General features: G+C 43.0%; 1 protein-coding gene across 3 annotated transcripts in view; it reads right to left on the minus strand.

Annotated features, from left to right (window-relative positions):
- Nucleotides 1-20,480, minus strand: part of PTPN9 (protein tyrosine phosphatase non-receptor type 9) — a 67,945-nt gene extending 47,465 nt beyond the window's left edge. The window contains exon 1 of one of the 3 annotated variants that reach the window (XM_020994465.2): nucleotides 20,312-20,480. In XM_020994465.2, coding sequence (XP_020850124.1) covers nucleotides 20,312-20,398 — 87 coding nt within the window. In that variant the 5' untranslated portion in view covers nucleotides 20,399-20,480. Of the gene's footprint in view, nucleotides 1-6,163; nucleotides 6,365-18,096; nucleotides 18,198-20,311 lie in introns of those variants that run through there. The other 2 variants (XM_020994467.1, XM_020994466.2) reach the window with 2 other exon arrangements.
- Nucleotides 20,481-20,485: the final 5 nt, after the last annotated feature.

Raw genomic sequence — 20,485 nt, forward strand, 5'->3', positions numbered from 1 at the left:
CAAAAACCCTATTCTGGGTGGGACCTTTTCTAAGGTTCTTGGAAGCTGCAGAAGAATAAGAAAGACCCAAGCAGGATCACATGGTGTCACAAGGGCTAGGGTGAGCCCTTTCAGCCCTGTAGGGCTAGGATTAGGCAAATCCCCAAAATAATAAATAAATATGCTGATGCATATGCAGGAGGGGGTCCCACCCTTTAGTCCTCCTCCAAAGTGAGCTGGGCCTGCCATCTTTTCCAAGGCAATTCGTCCTGGGGTCAGCACGTCCTGCAGCTCCACAGTGTGAGGGCCTCAAGCTGACCTCTGCCCCCCTGCTGGCCAGGATGTTATTCTTGGCTTGGAGCACGGGAACAATTCCTTCTGGTTAGGCTTGTCCGCCCAAGCCCCAAGAAGAGAGTCTGTTTTGTACTGTAAACAGCAGTTGGATATTTACAAGCACACAGACGCCACCTGCTCTGACCCAGCCTGACAGAAAGAACCTCAGGTTCTCTCTTGTGCTCCCCCTCCATATCCTCTTTGCCCCGGGGAGCACCCAGGGAAAAGTCTGAGCTCTGGGAAGGGACTAAGGCCAGTTACATCGTGATTAACAGGCCCAGCTTCATCGCATTATAGAAAGTGTTGGCCCCAAAGCCAGGAAGACCTGAGTTCAGATCCACACTTATTAGCTGTGAGATCCCAGGCAAGTCACTTAACAACTCTCTTGGCCTCAGTTTCCTCATCTGTAAAGCAGAGAGAATGATAGCACTTAACCCCCAGTCTTCTTGAAAGAATCAAACGAGCAAATATTCGCTTTGTAAAAAAACCTTAGAGTGCTCTATGTAAATGCTAGCTATTAGCACCCCAGTAAGATAGATGCTATTATTATCCTCATTTTACAGATGAGGCAAGCAGATAAAGTGACCTACCCAGGGTCACATATCTAGTTAAGTGTTTGAAGTGGGGGGGGTGGGGAGAGAGTATTCCTGACTGGCAGGCCAACTCTAATTGCGCACCTTCATTATTCCTTGTGTCTTCTCAACAAAGACGAACCAATCCCATTGAATATACCTGATTCCCAGCCTTATAGCCTCACTGGGCCATCACAAAGACCCATCCTAGCATTCAGTCTCTGATTTCTGAGGACTAGCCATATCACTGGGATTCCTGCAGCTAATGGTTACTGTGTTTCCTAGGAAGAAGCTTTTCCCCTCAGGGCAGTGGTTTACATCTAGTCCAGGCTTCTCAGTAATTCAGATGCTAACTGGGACACAATCCTTGGCAGCCACTCTCATAAATGCAGGAACTATCCCGCCGGAAACACTTACTGAATATCAGAGCGTAGGCACAGAGCTGAAGGGAAGCCTCAGGTCTGACAGTCCAACTCCTTGACTTTATAAATAAGGAAACTGACCCCTCAAAGTCAAGAGACTTGCCCAAGGTCATGCCAGCAGGGAGTGGCAGAGCCAAGATTTGAACTCGGCCTTTGGACTTGCAATTGGGTATCATTTTTAACTACATGATGCTGCTCCATCATCTGTACAAAGCAGAAATGACACATCAAAGTTCTTTGGTTACCTGACCAATAGAACGTCTCTGGGGCCCTGCAGTCAAGATAAAGTAGATAGATCCCTGCAAAGGGATTAATGCAGAGCACGGTTCCACATATGTAGGCATATGGTGACTTGCCAGTGGGCCAGGGAACTTGGGCCAGCTCTCAGGCTTGGCGGGGGGGGGGGGGGGGGTCCCACTAATTTGGGTGTCCTGAGCTCCCCAAAATAGAGGTGATGGATCTTCTGTAGGGAACCTACTCTCCAGCTAATAAGATAATTCCACCTTCGAGCCTGTCAGTCACCTAAGTTTTCATCTGCAATCAATTCACACTAGCCCCTCTTCTCTAAAATAGGCATTTTTCAACCATCTCACAGTTGTTGGTATAATCTGGCCTTGTTTTACCTCCATCAGACACTCTAGCCTGTTGAATAACACAGGCTTAAGTTCTGTCCTCCTAGGTCCCCATCTATGTGTGCTTATTTGCAAAATAAAACAACAAATATCCTGTTTGCTATTAGTTTGAGAACAGGTGAGCAGGTCCAGAAAAGAAAGACACCAGCCTCCCAAGAGAAAGAGGATGGACAGAAGGTGCAAAAAGAAACGCCCACTCTCTGACGAGGCCACTCTGGGAATGGTTTTGCTTTGACACAGTCATCCGCTACATGGTTTTTTTCTTTCTTTCTGGCAGTTAATTGGGTAGGGGTAAGGGTTAGCAACAGTGATGTTCCCCCAAAAGACGCCCATTTTGAAAATGCACAGAACTCTTCAGAAGAAAACACGGACGAGCAGTAGTTTTGAAAGTAAAGTGCAGATCAGATTTCTGGCTGTCTTGGGGATGGGGGAGGGTAGGGAGAAAAACCTGGAACTCTAAATCTTATGAAAAATGAATGTTGAAAACTACACGTAATTGGAAAAATAAAATACTATTCTCAATAAAAAAGAAAATAAAGTGTAGAATCTATTGTATTCTTTTTTTTAAATGAAATGGAGATTCAGTTTCATACAGAATCTTCTTTTTGCATGCTACTATGTCTACGGGAATGCTTTCTTTCTTTTTTGGTGTTTAAATTCAGAATAAAAAAAGTAAAAAGATAAACTAGGAAGAAGTTTAATAGACTTTTCATTTTGCTATATTAAGATGTGACATTTTTCTACTAGACCTTTGAACCATTATGGAAAAGATAAAAATAACCATACTGTGCATTCATATTTTGTCATTTATTTTTAGTAAGAGTTTATTTATTTTAAAATTTTTTTCAGTTATGTGTGACTTTGTCATTTCAAAAATTTGCTGGGTTTGTCATGTGCTTCCATTATGCCTAGGAGCCAAGTTGCTTACACACTTACACACACACACACACACACACACATACACACACACACACACACACACACACTGGAAGGAGGGAAAAGAAATGGGAAAGGATATTCAGTTATGCTCTGGAAATAATTTACTCTCTGGCAATTTGCCATAGTTATTAGCAGCATAAATTCCTTTCAAAGCAACTAAAGAGATGTGTGAATAGTGCTTAATTCCTCCACTTACTTCCAACACACAAGATTTAATTAAATAGCTCTACCTCTTCAACTGCTCTTACCAAGCCTTCAGTGAAAAGGGTTCAAGACATGCTCACATCTATAAGCCAAGAGAGGAGAAATTATGGAAGAAAACATCAATGTTCCTTTTTCAAAACTGGAAGGAGAGAAAAAGAAATATAAGGCATCAAACATTGCACAAGGCCCACAAAACTCCAAGTACAGCCTGGACAATGTGTTAATAAGAAAAGAAGTACAGAAACATGTGTGGTTTTCTAAATCAATGTATGACCTACAGGGATCCTTAGATACTGTTTGGTGGTACCTGATTTCTTTGAGTTTTGTACCAATGGTCTGATAGAGAAAACCGGGGTTTGAATCCTGCCTCAGACACTTAATGGCTGTGTGACCTTGGGCAAATCACTAAACTGCTCTATGCCACAGTTTCCTCATCTGTAAAATGGGGATGAAAATAATGGCATCTACCTCAGGGAGTTTTGAATCAAATGAGTTACCATATGGAGTATACACTGTACAGAATTCAGCTTGGACAACTTTTCAGGAATTGTTCCCTTTAGAGTGATACACATGAAATAAAGTTTTTCCCTAAAGCTGCCAAGGATTATTCAGAAATTGCAGGGTCCCTCTTATTACCATTCTATTCACTGTCCTCATGCCCCTTCTCTGCCTTGAAACTTTCTATCAGGATACAGAGAAGCAGAAGAATTGGGAGAAAACCCATGCATTTTGTCAAGAAAAACCAAGCCTTCCCAAATTGGGCCTTATTTTTAGGTAAGGTAGAGAACGCTACCAACCTTGCCACTGCAACACTACCACGGACAGCTATGAATGGGAAGGAATTCAGCATCACCAAAACAAGATTCAATCCAGACTCTAAGATTCCAAAAGCTAGACTTTGCCCTAGTGTGCCTGGACATGCAAGGACACCTCAAAGCTTCCACAGGAGGAGGAAGAAGAGGAAGAATAGGAGGAGGAGGAGGAGGAGGAAGAAGAAGAAGAAGAAGAAGAAGAAGAAGAAGAAGAAGAAGAAGAAGAAGAAGAAGAAGAAGAAGAAGAAGAAGACAGCATCTTTATTTAAGGTTTGCAAAGTACTTGACACATATTTTCACCTTTGGTTCCTGCAAACCGCCCTAAGAGGAAGGTTCCTGGAGTATTATTAACCCGGCTTAAGGGACTTGCCATACAGGTAGTGCAAGTCCACGTCAAGATTCTTATTCTGCAATTCTTGACTCACCCTTGTCAGGAAGGCCCCAATGTTAAGTGGAAAACTTTCCAAACCAAAGTTCACATTTCTGTGACTCAGGGCAAGTCAGTAACATCTCTTAGCCTCAGTTTCCTCATCTATAAAATGGGGATATTAATAACACCTACTTCATAAGGTTGTTGTGAGAATCACATATACAGTGCTTTGCAAACTGTAAAGCATATAAATGTTAGTTATTATTAACATGCTTTACAAATAAACAAAAAACTGCACTAGTATCATCCTAAGTGATAGTAATATAAAACAGAACTTTTAACAAAACTTTTTTCCTGTCCTTCCTATTATTTTTCTTAGGAAAAAAACTAAAAAAGACATACACATGCATTCTAAATTAAATAAGAAATTTTTAGTTCTAGCTAAACTTTGCATTTATAGAAACTATTATCATAACTACCATTTTCAGCTACTGTAGACTTTCTAAAAGCTTTTTTAAAAATAGAATACCGAGACTAAGCATGGACATTTTTATACTAAAAGGCTAATTTCTGGAAAACTTTGGCTAAATCTATCTGGCCATTTCAGAAGCTAAGCCAGATTAGAAAAATAATCATAGCTCCTGACCCCTTCCACCCCCTCCCCACCCTACCAAAAAAAAATCAGATTTACTTTTAGAATGAGGATAACTCAAAGAAAAGTTGGGAAAGATCTGCTACATTCTCCACAGAACTACAACAATTCCATAGCTCACCTGAGCCACACAGAATAACCTTGATTATCTAACCAATAACTGTTAAATCTCAGCGATCACTTGTCTATGTTCCTAGTTCACCTTCCACCACGGTCCACGCATCAACCATAACCACATCCTCTTAACTCTGAAACATAAATTTAGGAAAGCTGTGAATGATCCCTGAGATTGACTTCCTCATCATCATGAATAAAAACAAGTATTACATAGTCCTATTGAGTTCATTTCACTCAGGTCCAACTGATTCCTATGAAATTTTCCTGTTAGGGGGGTGTCCCTGTTCGTGACTTATTTGTTTTATTTCCTAAAACAAAAGACAAGTCAGTTTTACTTGACTTGTATCAGAATTCTGTTCTCTTTTACTTTCTATTCACACACACACACACACACACACACACACAACCGTAGAGGGAATGAAAATATTTTGATTTCTCCTTGGTTTATTTTGGGGACCTCTGTGACAAACATCTACACATTTACTCAACTCATAAATTCACATGGCCCAGTCGAAAACATACCAGCTTTCTAGTGACCCAGACATTCCCGACCTTTCTCCCCCTATATATGCTAAATGTCTAGGTCAGCCCTTTTCTAGACAATAAACCAACTGAAATTTGTTTTCCCAGTGGTAATTAACAAAATGCCCCATACTAGCCTTTAAACATATGTGAAAGCACTACCAATAGCTGAAAATTCATCCAGAATAGACCCTTTATGAAACCAGAACTCTATAAATAATTGTTGATTTGATTCGAAAACAACAATGGCCATTATTGTTTATAAATAAATAAATGTTTGTAAATAAAACAAGAATACTACTACACCTCCATGTTTAGCAACATATTTAGCAAGGAAGGAATGAGGAAGGACAGTCAGTGAGGAAAACACTCCTCAAACTCCGAGCCCACAGCCCAGTCCTCATAAAACCAGAAGGCAAGGACACTTCAAACCTGAAGCCCTTCAAAACTCCCATCGGGAACCTTCTGGCCAGATAACCACTAAGAAAAAGTGAACGAATAACCAAACCACAGCCGTTCTGAAATTAAGGAATTTTCCATCTATTGCATTAAGCATTGGGAAAGCGATAAAGGCGATGCTAAAGACGAGAGGGAAAAAAAAAAGCTAACCTCTAATACAGGATTAAAATCCCACTGGGAACCGGAAGAATTGGGAGTACAAAGCAAAGGCTGCCCAAGCCGGCCAGCTCAGCAGAGTCCAAAAGCCTGCAGCGCTAGAGAGGGCCCAGAGTTAATTGAGCCATTCAGCCGGGAAAGCTCCTCGGTGTTAATGACTTCCTACAGGAGGAAGTGAAGGACTGGGGCTTATCAGCACTCCACCAGCCATGGGGACCGGCCCAGCCAGTGAAGAGCACATCTGCACAGCCTGACGTCATCCTGTCCTGAGTGACCGCCGCCAACAAGCAGAAGAGGAGGGCAGTAACTGTTCCTGGCAAAACCAGCAGACACTCCCTTCGCCCAGGGCCAGCCGCACACCCCAAGTACAGCATTCCCATGATGGTTGCTGCTGCACATGGAAGGAATGTTTTGCTCTTCAGGACGCCCAGGACCTCGAAACACACTGAAGATACAAATGTTTCCCACTTCTATGCTTTCGCAATAGAAGCAATTGGGGGGAGATTTCTGAACAAGGACCTACAAATTATACAATGTATTTTTAAATACTTAACAAAACTGTAAAAAGTTCCAGCCTAACCCTTGACCCTCCAGAATCTAACTACATTTATCTGTCTCTGTCTCTGTCTCTCTGGCTCTGTCTCTCTCTTTCAGATCAGCAACTTGCCTGTAGATTCCACAACTGGAAAGTGTGTATGTAAAAGACAGCCTCAGGCTTTTGTCTGCTCCAGACCAAATGGATAAGTGCCTCTTTTCAGGAATACAGATCTTCTAATAAACCACATATACCACCCCACCTCCACCTCTGCCCCACCCCCTCCAGAAGGGAAAGGACTGGATCTAACCTTGCACATTCCTGGTTAACATAGTTCTTCAACTATTCAAAATCCACAAAAGACCATTTCCTAACCTATGAAGAGTTAGAATCTTGGCTCCTTTAAAGCTTCGTGACCCTTCTTCAATCACTGCAGTGCCCCATTTTTCAGTTCCAGTTAAGTAGCACCAACTGCTTCCTGGTGAGACCGAGCTCCGTCAACTTCTGCAGAAATGGGAGCTTCCCAGGAGACCAGCCTTGTCGATACAAGGACGTCTTCCTGTCGGAATCAGCACAGCCTGCATCGCATTCCATTCGATCTTTCCTCGGACAATAGGCAGTCTCTCTGGCCTGCAGTGGGCATCTTGAAAAATGTGCACTATCTCTTTTTTCTTTGCTGAGGCGATCAGGGTTAAGTGACTTGCCCAAGGTCACACATCTAGTAAGTGCTAAGTGTCTAATGCTAGATTTGAACTCAGGTCCTCCTGATTCCAAGGCCAGAGCTCTATTTACTGTGCCACCTAGCTGCCACTGCACTATCTCTTAAAGGCCAGATCTAATGGTCTTTTTTACCATCTTCATCCTCTCTGCTCTCTCTGCCTTGGGCACTTCAGAGCTTCTTTTTCTCCCTGGATATTCTTTTCTGAGTTTTCGAACTGCTCCTTTTCTGCCTCCTTTGCTGGCTCACCAGCCACATCACACCCTCTAACTGGATGTACCCTCGGCTCTGTCCTGGGCCCTCTTCTCTTCCTACACTTTCTCTCTTTGTGGCCTCATCAGTTCTCAAGGGTTTAATGATCATCACTGTGTAAGTGACTCACAAATCCAGCCCTAGTCTCTCCTTTGAGCTTAGATCTTGCATTCCAACTAACCACCCACTGAACATTTTAAATGAGATGTCCTGGAGACATTTCAAATGCAACATGTACAAAACAGAACTTACAATCCCCATCCCAAAACCCACTCTCATCCAAACTCCCTACTTTCTTTATTGAAAACATGAGTTTCTCTTTTTTTTCTTCTCTCTCTCTCCAGATAGTGACTGAAGGCACCACCATTTCCCCAGTGTCTACAGTTGATGTCCTGGCCATTATCCTTGACCATAATGGCCAGGACATCATCCTTGACCCCTCCCTCTCCCTCACCACCCATAACCCAGCCAGTGTAAATCTCGCCCTTTCTCCCTTCCCCACATCTCTCCTCTCTGACCCCTCCTCTCCACTCATACATCCACCATAGTTCAGGCCCTCCTCATCTCTTACCTACATCACTGCATCAGCCTTCTAACTGGTCTCCTTGTTTCAGGTCTCTCCCCACTCCAGTGCCTCTTTACCAGAGCTGCCAAAATGATTTTCCTCAATGGCAGATCTGTCCCTGTCACTACCAAACTCAATAAACTCTTATGGTTCCAAGTTGCCTCTGGGATCAAATATAAACTCTTCCATTTTGTTTTGAAAGCCCTTCAAAACCAGGCCCTCACCTATCTTTCCAGCCTCACTGTATGATTTCCCCTGGCCCCACAGCAATCCAGGCAAAATGGCCCTCTCTGACACTCTGATCTTCACCCCCATGCCTTTGCCTTGACTGCTTACTCCTCATGCCTGGAAATCACTTTATTCTCACCTGCACCTCAGAGTTCCTCGCCTCCTTCCAGGGCAGCCCAAGCAGCACCTTCTACATGAAGTCTTCCCTGATGACTACCGCACCCCCAACTACTCTCCCTCCCTTCCTATTTGATATTTATTTATATTTATTCTCTTCATATTGATTTGTATGTACTTCTATATGTAACTTGTGGGCTTCTCCATTAAAATGTAAGTTCCTCAAGAATAGAGGTTGCTTAACTATTTGAATTCCCAGCTCCAAGCACAGGGCTGACTTAACACAGAGTAGGCACTTTAAAATGCTTGTGAATTGACTGAAGGACAAAGACAGCAGCCCAGCTATGACAAGAACTGATATTTTGGAAAATCTAAGGAAAATATGATGACTTTTTTTTATTATTTTTCTAGATGTTTATGGAACAACTCTACAGAAATGTCCTTTGCTACCTAGATATCTAGACATCAATGGTAAGAAAAACAGCTCCTTGAAAACTTTCAGACTTGGAGTGTGGCCAGAAGACATTTGCTTGAGAAACAGAGCAAAGGCTGCTAGAAGTTCCCATGCATTTCAATCACGTACATTATATACATATACATATATATACATATATATACACCACCTGAGCAAATTCAATAGTTCTACTTCCTCACCAGGCACAAGATCATGTGGGTGCAGTTTGCTGTGGACTCAGAGCCTTCTGGAGAAGGTGAATTAGATGTTACCAGAAATATTTCTGAAAGATCATATTTATGAGACCTCAGGCCTTTCTCTGGGTGAAGTCTATTCAACACTATTTTCCTTAAACAATTTCCCCTCTGACTCAAGTTTCAAGACTTGGCAGAGATTAGAAAGGGCTTCCAAGCTCACACAAAAACGTGTTTAAAATAAAGTGGGTCCTGCAGAGACTAAGCTGTAGGAAAACGGTGATCTCACTGGAGGCATTAGGAGGCAGGTTCACCATCTAACCAGTTCCTACTTTTTGTCAGGAATCTGAAACATTAAGAGTAAAGCGTGACTGCTGGGAAGGGGCCCAGCTAAAGGATTAGCAAAGTTCTTTTTAGTTCTAGTATCCTCTTGAAGTAGAGTATGTTTTCTTTATTACAAACATGAGTTGTTTTTTTTCTCTCTTTTTTTTCAGGTAGAGATTGTGACTGAATGTTGGGCTAGAAAGGAATGCTGCAAGGCAACTTCTTTTGCCTGCATGGCTACTGAATTTTAAAGAGTCTGTAAATAAATTGCATTTTTCAGTTCTGTACAGAAACCCAAGCAAAAACTTTGAAAAAGGCCTTCTTTCCCTTTTGGTCACTGTAGAATAAATATCTTTCCAGGGAAGAATGGGCCCTCTCCTTTGGTGGGTGGCTCTAAAGCTAAGGAATTACTTGGAGGTGGTATTCACATGCCTAGAGAACTTTCTATCAGATGATATTTGAAGGAGCTAAGTAAGGGGTATACAACTGTCACCTTACAACTAGGTGGCATGGTGGATAGAGTGCTGGACTTGGAGGCAGGAAGACGTGCATTCAAATCCTATCTCAGACAAAGTATGTGACCCTGGGCAGGTCACTTAACTTCTGTTTGCCTCAATTTCCTTATCTGTAAAATGAGGATAATAATAGTACTTCTCTGACAGGGTTTTTGTGAGGATTAAATGAGAGATGTGTAAAGCCCACTAGGCATATAAATGCTCACTATTATTATCACCCACAGGTGAAGTATAGGCACATTTAATTTCATATATTAACCAGCTGGAATAAAAAGGCAAAGATAACTCATGCTATTATTACCATATAGAATGTAGAAGAGGGTCTGAGAACAAAACTTCTAGACCAAGTAAAATTTTAAACCATTACAGACACACAGTGAAATCCTTCCTTTTTTTTTCTTTTCTGAAATATATTTCTTCTGGCAGCACAATCCTATATCATGATTCTCATTATTTACTGTAATAAAAAAGAAACAGAGGAAGGCCTCCAAAGTGTTGTTGAGTGGCTGGTTTTTTTAATGGATAATTTATGGCAAGTCGAGGACCAGATTCACACAGGATGGGAAGGCATTACAATGTACACTGGCAAAAATCTCTAACTGGTGAAATCACTGATCCATGAGAAGTCCTGAATTAAGTATTGTAATTACAAGGGGTTTTAGTGATTTGGTTTAAATTATTCCTTCTAGCAGCCTATTAGGAAACAAATGAGCCCAGAGGCTTAGAGAAGTCGAGACAGAAATGCCCACAGCCCTAGGGGAAGTCAGCAATTCCTATATGTACCCACTGACTCATCACTACCATTTCCCACAAGACCCTGCGCTTCCCTTGGAAATGGTCCTTCTAAGAGTAAACACCCAGGATTTCCACTGGCTTTGGCTCCTCAACAAAGATCTTGGCACAAGGTGATCTATTTCTATTTAACATTATAGTATGTAGGCTGAAGCACTCTTTTCAATCAACCTCTTCATAATAGCTCACACTTATACAGTACTTTCCTCACAACCCAGGAAAGTCAGTAGCATAAGAACTGCTATCTTCAACTGCTTACTCTAAATCAAGAGTTCTTAACCTGGGGTCTATGAACTTGGTGTGCTATTAAAGATCTGGATAACTGTATTTCAATATAACTATCCTTTGTAACCCTATGTACTTTATGCATTTAAAAACATTATTTTGAGAAAGGGTCCATCATTATCATTAATAAGGGTCCATCCATCATTAATCAAAAATTATTTTGAAAAAGGCTTCACCAAACTGCCAAAGAAGTCCTTGACACTGAAAAGAGTTAAGACCGGCTAAGGCCTGTATTAGTTTAATAGTTCAAGAAACAAGCTATATTTTCAGCTACACGCAAACAAGGCTGGCTTCACAGTGCTATGATAAGACAGGTTTGGTTAGTCTATGACAATTTTGCTGGAGAAAAGGTTTAAAAAAAAAAGGAGTGTCTTTCTGTGAGTTTAATAAGAGAGATGGGCCTGATTTGCATCACCAGTACTGACAACAAAGACTTTCCTGGAAAGGAGCTAAAGGAGTCATTGTAAGAACTCACCTGGATGTCAATCTTTCATTCAGGCTCACTTATCTTGAGCCTTGGACCTAAGAAATCTCCAGTCCCTAATGAATAAAAAATCCTTCCCAGGAACAATGCTTCCCTAATCCCCAGGAACCCTGGATATCTCCCAAGATCTACTGGGAAGTGCTGCCATCTCATGTCGATTCCAGTTTAAGATGATGAGTATGGGCCTTGGAAGCTAGGTCAAATAACACAGAGCTTACAGACCACACCAACCCATGAATGAACAGCTCAGTTCATCCCTGATTACTTCCTGTTTAGGAAGGACAGAAAGCTGGTGGATTTTCAATGAACAGAACAGTAATAGAGAGAATTTTCTTTTTGTCTTCTTTTTTTCTTTTTTTTGGCTTTTAGGCAATTGGGATTAAGTGACAGAATTTTCAATATAAATGCAGAACAGTATGGGGGAGAGGTGGTACCACTCTTATAAAGTACCTACTAAGCACAGGGCACTGTGTTAGGCACTGAGGAGCGATGTGAAAAAAAAATACAGCTCCCCCCCCCCCCCCCCCGCCTAAAATCCAGGGGGGAGTAAGACGGGTAAACCAGGTACACAAATAATTAACAGAACTTTAAAATGTGACTAAGGCAGAGAAGAGGAGGGACATAAGAGGAATGAGGGATTTAGGGCAGCCTCCCTTCTAGCTAGGAGAATCAAGGAAGGCGGCTAGAACAGGAAGGGTACATTGTAGGAATGCACAGCCAAAATCCAGGTCTCTGAGTTCAACTATTGACAGCAGACCGACTTCCACTTCCTCTGTAAAAAGAGGTCTATTACAAGGTTCCAGGTGCTTTAAAAATCTGAAAGGTCCAATATTACTATGCCCATTCCAAAACAATGTAGCCACATTTCCCATTTTCTTTTTAGAAAGAATTAAACTTTATGGGCTAAGGGGCACAGTGGATGGAATGCCAGGCCTGGAGTCGGAAGACTCATTTTTCTGAGTTCAAATCTGGCCTCAGACACAGGCAAGTCATTTAACACTGTTTGCCTCAGTTTCCTCATCTGTAAAATGAGCTGGAAAAGGAAATGGCAAACCACTCTAGTATCTTTGCCAAAAAAAACCCCACATGGGGTCACAATGAGTCAGACACAACTAAACAATAACAAATTAAATCTTTACCTTCCCCATTTTTAAACACATCAGTGCCTTTCTAAGATTCAATGTCGCTATATCAATTACACACACCAGTGTCCTGGTGTGTATTATATTTGCAAACATTTGTAAACAACAGAATTCTAGCTTCCAAACAGGATTTTATCTGTAGTTCTACTAACAGTAACATTAATGAGAATTCTTAACATTTCTTCCTCTTAACTCTCTGGATGATCCCAGCACAAATGGTTTTATGCCTACAACAAAGCCACTTCTAGGGTGATGGGGTGACAGTCAGCACAAGACACATGAGGCTGTGGGAAAAGGGATGTTTCTGGCTAAAAGAGCCAGAACAAAACCCCTGCCCTTGGGAAAAGTGCCAAAGAGTTCACGTCCGCACAGGGCAAGTTAAGCCTTTAGAAGTTTTAACTGGAAGAACATAAACCACAATATGGAATTATAACAGCATCCCGGAAGCAAACCCCATAAAGTTTCAAGACAAACCATCATAACTTCATTTTCACTTAGTCATATCTAACATTTCACACTGAGCATCTATATCCAAAGGTAATTTTTTTTTAAGGGGAGTTGAGGGAGATTTGAGATAACTTGGCTCAGGAATTTTACACTATACAAGGAAAAGAAATAGGAACTTTCAAATAAAAATTTTCTTTGGAGCCTTTAAACATAAATTAAAACTGATTTTATCAGAGACAACTTGAAAATTTAAAAAATTAAAACATTAAACCTTTTTTATAGATTTTTTTCTTGAGGCATAAAATACGTATTGGTTATAAAAAGTAGTCTAAGTCTTTGGTTTCAAATATTCATTTTGCATATGAATAGTAATAAGAATGCAATTATGTACTGGTATTCTACTAATCATAGTAGGATCTTGGCATGTTTACAAGGTTTAAGGCAGCTAAAATTATCAGAGCTCCCTAGAGATCCAAATCTCTTCAGAATACTAGTTAAACTTCACTGGTTCAATGGTTTATTTCACTAGGGTAATTCTTTTGAAGTGAAAATGGGGTGATATTTTGGAATAAAAGCATCTCAGTTCAAATCTAAGCTCTGCCATTTACGACCTTGGGCAATTCAACTAATGTCTCCTAGCCCCATTTTCTTCATCCTAGATCTCTCTAAGACACCTTCCAACTCTAACAATCGCTGGGTTCTAAGGCCTGTCACAGCCCATGTTCAAAGGAATAATGACAGAACCTAGGGAAGAATGCCAACATATAGCATTGATTTGGGCTCCCTGTACATTAAACAGAGAAAAGAAGCCCAAACTTAGGTGGTCAAGTTAACATTTAATCCTTGTCAATTTAATAGTTCTAAATTTTGAGTAAATATCCCACGATAAGGTTATGGATTTTAGTTGACTGCAGAAAAGTAAAATTTAAGATTTAAATGTATTCATGAGAATGGAGGTTAGTGCTGGTATGCAAACTTTCAGATTTGCCTGCATTGTTTAAATTTGCAACTCTGTCCTGCAAGTTACAGGCTTCTGTATTTATATATAAATTCAACAGGGTCAGCTAGGTGGCACAGTGCATAGAGCACCGGCCCTGAAGTCAGGAGGATCTAAGTTCAAATATAGCCTCAGACACTTACTAGCTGTGTGTCTGTGGGCAAGTCACTTCACCCCAACTGCCTCAGAAATATATATATATATATATATAATATATATATATATATATAATATATATATATATATATAAATATATATATATAAATATATATATATATATAAATATATATATATAAATATATATATATATATAAAAATCCAACAGAATGGGGCTACACTGGAGCTAGCTACCTCGGTCTTTTTTTAAATTATTATTATTCATTGTATTTTTCATATTTGGTTTCAGATCAGTCATTTCTTTTACTATTTATTCATCTTCATGGTATCTCTTCATGCCTTGGTGATTAGACTGAGTGCCACTTTTTTTCATCTTTTTTATCACTCCAGTGTCCAGCAGCACCTTCAGCTCATTAAATGTTTGTCAAATTGAACTGACTTGAATTGACGTTTCAAAAAAAAAAATCCAAAGCAAAGTACTTGTGATGAGACAGAGATAAGGAGAGCTAAAGAGGATAGGGTCTTGAAGAAAACCTCTTTCCAATAACAATGAAATTGTTATTTCTTGCATAGGCTACACATAGCATTTCTGCTAGAAATAGATGGGATTTCTAAAAGGTCCATCAATTCCTCCAGGCTTACAATACACTCCCTCCCCACCTTTACCTCTCAGAATTCCTAGCTTCCTTCCAAGCGCCATCCAATAGCCACCTACATGAGGCCTTTTATGATCTCTCCCAGCTGCTGGTGCCTTCTCCTCACATTAGCTTGTATTTATTTTGCAAATTAATACGTGTAAATTCCTGGAGGCCAAGGGTTAGTTCACCTTTGGTTTTGTATCTCTGGTGCCTAGTATACACAAAGTAGGTGCTTAATAAATGCTTGTTAATTGAGTGATTACTATGAGGTTTTAAAAATTCTTGTTTTCAGCATAAAAAAAATTAGAACAAAACCACCCCCAAAACAACACACACACTCCTGATAATCCCATACCAAAGCTTCAAAGTTACATGCCCTATCCCTATCTGGGAATATGATTATATATTGTCTTATATTGTTTCCTACTTTACAAATATTTCTTCTTTTCACCCATCCACTGGGAAATGGCTGAAGAAGTGACAGTATATCAATGTAATGGAACATCATTCCACTGTTAAGAAAACACAAAAGGGAAAGATTCAGAGAAAATTGAGAAGACTTGTGCGGACTGATGCTGAGGGAAGTGAGCAGGGCCAGGAAGATGTAACAACTCTGATCCATCCGATGACCAACTGCTACTCTGGAAAACCAATGCAGCGTGCTTTCCACCACTGGGCAGAAGCTTTAGGTACAGAATGAGACAAACACTTTCAGATACAACCAATATGTAAAGACATTTGCTTGATTACTCTTATTTATTGGGGGGGGAAGGTGCTTTTATGGGTTGCTCCAAATGGCTTTAATAGCTTAAAACTGCACTAAGGTTTTTGGAACGAACTATATTTTAGGAAGACTTGGAGATGTTGATTGACAGTATTCATGACACAAAAAAGGAGAAAAGAAAGAAAAGATGTTCAATTAAACATTTAAAAACACACAGAGGAAAACAGAAGGAAGTTCAGAAGGAGACATTAGATAAGCAGGGTAATGTTGATACTATTTTGTTAAATTTACTACCTGTGGTAGTTTTTTTTAAGCTGTAAATAATAGAAATTCACTATTTCACATACAAATCTTTTTTCTGTTCTGTGTCTGTGGAAATGTTCACATTTGGGGTTATTTCTCAAGTTTGTCATTTAGAAAGCGGAAAAGACTTAATAAACCAATTTTTTATTTCTATAAGATTATAGGTTCCTAACACATACTTTTTTATTCAGCATCATAAATCCTCAAAACGTTGTTAAATTGAACTGAAAAAGGCCCCAAAACATTAACATTACACATGAGATTGGTCATTATAACCTGCAAACGATGTGTTCAATACCAAAATGTAAAGCCTGTTATAAACTGAGACTATACTGCATTCTTTTTTTTAAATAACCATACGAGAACAGATACATATAAATGATTGTAGCCGCTAGTGCTAAAAAGCCATTTTCTTTTTTCGGAATTTTGCCTTTAGGTGTCAGCTAACAAACGCCAAAATTTAGTCTTATTGCTCCCTGGTCTGGACTGCCTTCAAAGGGTTGGTTGTGGCTGTTGGGAAAACTCAACCCCACCCACTAAGTCTAATGGTTTATATGCCCTTGTTGAGGATGCTCAAAGGACTGTACCATCAATTTTCAAGGCAATTTCAAATACGACTGGAGCCACTTATCAGCTCCTGGTATTAAGTTCCTCCCAAGGTGCTTACTTTGAAAGGGAGAGCACCTAGATAGTAGGTAAGTACTGGCTCACATGGCTGGTTGCTAAGAAATCAGGCACCCTACTTTACAGTCACACCTTCTAGATAAGCAGGGATGACAAACCAATGTTATTATGAAACCTTAACATCCATGTCACACACAAAAGCAGAACAAATGCTGATACTACTTTCCAAGAATGTTTCTATTCCCTAGCTTTTAAGTCTTAGAGTAAACACACACTTCAAACCCAGAAAAGATAAGGAAGGGAAAAAGCCAGCTATTTGTCCTCTTTAAAATATAACTAACATCTACAAACTACAGGAGACTCCCTATGATGATCCTGGCGTTCCTGGAGGCCTGGCTTGTACTAGGCCCTGGCTCTCATCATGCTGAGACAGAACAGTACTAGACAGGATGCTCCACAGATTTTGCAGGGCAGAGTTCTCTTTTTCAAGATATTGGAAGAAATGGCCACATTCTAAAGCCAGCTATGAAACCAGTCATCTCAATAAATGGGAGGAATTGAGGTTCGTGTTTATCATGACACAAACAAGGCTACACACCAATTATTAGTTTGTGAGTCTGTTACCTATCATGAAGGGCCCAAAGTGTGGAAATAAGTTTCATCTGTGGACGCAATCCGACTTAGGACTATATCTGAGTAGGGTTGTGACTAGAAGTACTCTGGTCTTAGGGCCAAATGTTCTCCAAGTTTCCAGGAGACAACCAGTCAACAAGCATTTTATCAAGTTCCTACTATGTGCCAGGCACGGGGCTGAGCACTGGTTTCATATCCTCCTCAGAGGCAGTAGGAAGGGGCAAAAAGTTCCCTGAAATGGGAGCAAGGGGTAGGGAGAGCTCTAAAGGCAGGCAGAGTTCACAGCATTTTGATGCCCCCCAAACGGTACAGCGAGTCACTTCCTTCTCTGGATTGAAGGTCACACGCTTTTAAGGGACAAGGAGTTCAGTGTGGGCAGAAAGATGAGGACAGTAAGATGAGAATGGGAGGGGCAGTAAGAGAGGGAGAGCCTGGTGGGGGGTTGGGAGGAAACATCAGTGGGGCAGATGAATAGGGCATAAGGGAGGACATGTCCTAGGACAGGATAATGGGAGGGCCTAGCTTTGAGAACACAGGTCTAATCTCTCTTCCTAAAGTCATTAGCTAGTTAGTGAAATCATGACGTCCAGTGAAGGGCGCAATATTATAGACTTTCCATAAAGGATGATGGGTTTGCCTGCTGATGGTGAGATCTGGCTGTAATGCATGCATTCATGATGCTATTCAAACCAAGTTAGTAGCCTTAGCAGGGCAGGCCTGTCCCTGGCTCTTCCAGGCTCTCCTTTCAGGTCAGGGCTGCTAAATAACTTCAGTAGCTAGTCTGAATCAGATAGAGAACTGAGGGCTAGAGATGGAGGTGTAAGGAAGAGGTTAATAACCTGGTGAGTAGCACTCTAATCAAGAAAGGTAAGCCAGGTATCCTTGAATGAAGGTCTTAGGGAGGGGGATCCATTTATCATTCTGGAATCCGATCCTGTCCCACCCTTAGAAAACAAAAATTTTCAGTAAAAGAATAAAAGTATAAACAAGAGGATTTTTTAGCAGGGGCAGGGAAGATCCTGGGGGACATGACATGAGAGGACAAGAGATACTGAGGGACCAACCAATAGGTCTTTCTCCCCACAGCAAAAAAAGAAACCCTCTCCTGGGGTAAGGAACTTGGGGTGGTTGATGGTACCTTAAGGAGGAAGAAGAGAGGGAGCTGAGCCAATGGCAGGTGAGTTAGGGGAACTAAAATGGAGGTGGGTGATTAGAGATGGGTGGAGGTGCTGTGAGTAAAAGAGGGTAAAGGATGGGAGAAAGCGGATGAGGGACGAGTGGGAGAGCAGAGAGCAACCCATTTCTCTGGATGAGGGAGTAAGAGAAGCTGATGTTCTGTAAACTGAGGGAAAGAGTGTGGGACCCAGGGCCTAAAGCGTAGGGATAAGGGACCTAGATGGAGGACCACTGTCAGTTGGGTGGACTCAGCAATAAGGGAGGCACAAAGGGGCTAGGGTATGTCAATAAGGTATGTGAGGGGAGGGGACACAGAGAGTGTGAAGGGCTGGGGCATTATAATCAGAGGAGTAAGGGACCATGAGGTATGATAAAGGGTGTGTGTGTGTGTGTGTGTGGTGTGTGTGTGTGTGTGTGTGTGTGTGTGTGTGTGTGAAGGGGGGATGCTCGCTGTATCTAAGGAGTGTGAGGGGCTGGGGTCACTGTAAATAGAAGGGTTACTCTGAAAACAACAGGTGTGAGATGGCAGGGTTGTTCAGGCACTGAGACCCTGTGGGGAACAGGTAGGGGATGAAAGGCCGAGCTGCAGTAAATGGAAATGGGTCAGAGGCTGGGAGAATGGCAACAGGAGCTGTAGAGAGATTGAGGGGGCAGGGGAATGGGGGGGGCGCTGAGGGGAAAAGGGGCAGTTCAGCGACATGGGAGCTGTGAATGGGGAAGGAGGGAGGGAAGGGCAGGTGTCACTGGGATAGGGGAGCAGGGACCATTTGACACAGGAGGAGTGCAGGAGCAGGGGAGCTGTGATGGGGAGGGCTCCAGGGGCAGGGGAGCATTGTGCTGGAAGGGAAGGGTTTTTTGATGGGGGTGGGTCCTGGAACAGGGACAATGTAATGGGGGAGGAGATAAGGCCCAAAGGCAGGGTCACTGTGATAGCAGAGGGTTCTAGATACAGGGTCTTTTGTGATGAGGGAGGGGTCCAGGGGTGCTGTGATGCTCCAGGGGTAGGGTCTCTGTGATGTTGTGAGGGAAGCACAGAGGATGCTCTGAGGAAGGAGGGATTTAAGGGCAGGAGCTCTGTAATGGGGGGGGGAAGGGGTTCCGTGGGGGTAGGGGAGACAGGGACTGCTGTGAGAAGGGAGGAGTCCAGAAGCAGGAGCTTCTGAAGTGGGGGGGGGGCGCTCAGGGGTGCTGCGATGGTCCAGGGCCAAAGGCTCCTCATGGGGGCTGGTCAGGGATACTGACGATCCAAGGGCAGGGGTTCCTGATACGGGGGCCAGGAGGGGTACTGTGACGGTCCAGGCGCAGGGGCTCCAAATGGGGGGGGTGTAGGGACGCTGTGACGTCCAGGAGCATGGATTCCAGATAGGGGGTGGGAGGGCGCAGGGGCACTGTGATGTTGGGGGGGGCGCAGGGGCCGGGGTTCTTTTGGGGGGGTACGCAGGGGCGCTGTGACGGTCCAGGGGCATAGATTCTTTTAGGGGGGGTGCGCAGGGGGGCTGTGATGTTGGGGGGGTGCTCAGGAGCACTGTGACGGTCCTGGGGCAGGGATTCCCGGAGGGGGTCCGCACGGGCGCTGTGACGGTCCAGGGGCAGAGATTCTTTCGGGGGGTCCGCAGGGGCGCTGTGATGTTGGGGGGTGCGCAGGGGCGCTATGACGGCCCAGGGGCAGAGATTATTTTGGGGGAGTGCTCAGGCTCCCTGTGATGTTGGGGACCCGGGGCCAGCCCCGGCTGGGCGCGGTCCCCGCTCTCGCGCCACTCGGCGCTGCGGGCCTAGGCCTCGGATGGAGGCCGGCCCCGCTCCCCCCCTTCCCCACCCCCCACCCCCCGCGCCCGTCGGGGCGGACACACCCACCTCCCCGCAGGCCCGGCCTCTTACCAGCTCCTCGTCGTGGGTCAGCTCCGGCGCCATGTCGAGCCAGGGCCCCGGCCCCGGCTCCGGCCCCGCCTCGGGCCCCGGCTCCATCGCGGAAAGTGGCGGCGGCGGCGGCGGCGGCTCAGGCCGCCAGCCCAACCCCCGCCCGGCCTGGCCTGGCCCGGCCCGGCCCGGCGC

This window comes from Phascolarctos cinereus, unplaced genomic scaffold, assembly GCF_003287225.1.
Source record: "Phascolarctos cinereus isolate Bilbo 61053 unplaced genomic scaffold, phaCin_HiC Scaffold_3;HRSCAF=262, whole genome shotgun sequence".
Classification (NCBI taxonomy): domain Eukaryota; kingdom Metazoa; phylum Chordata; class Mammalia; order Diprotodontia; family Phascolarctidae; genus Phascolarctos; species Phascolarctos cinereus.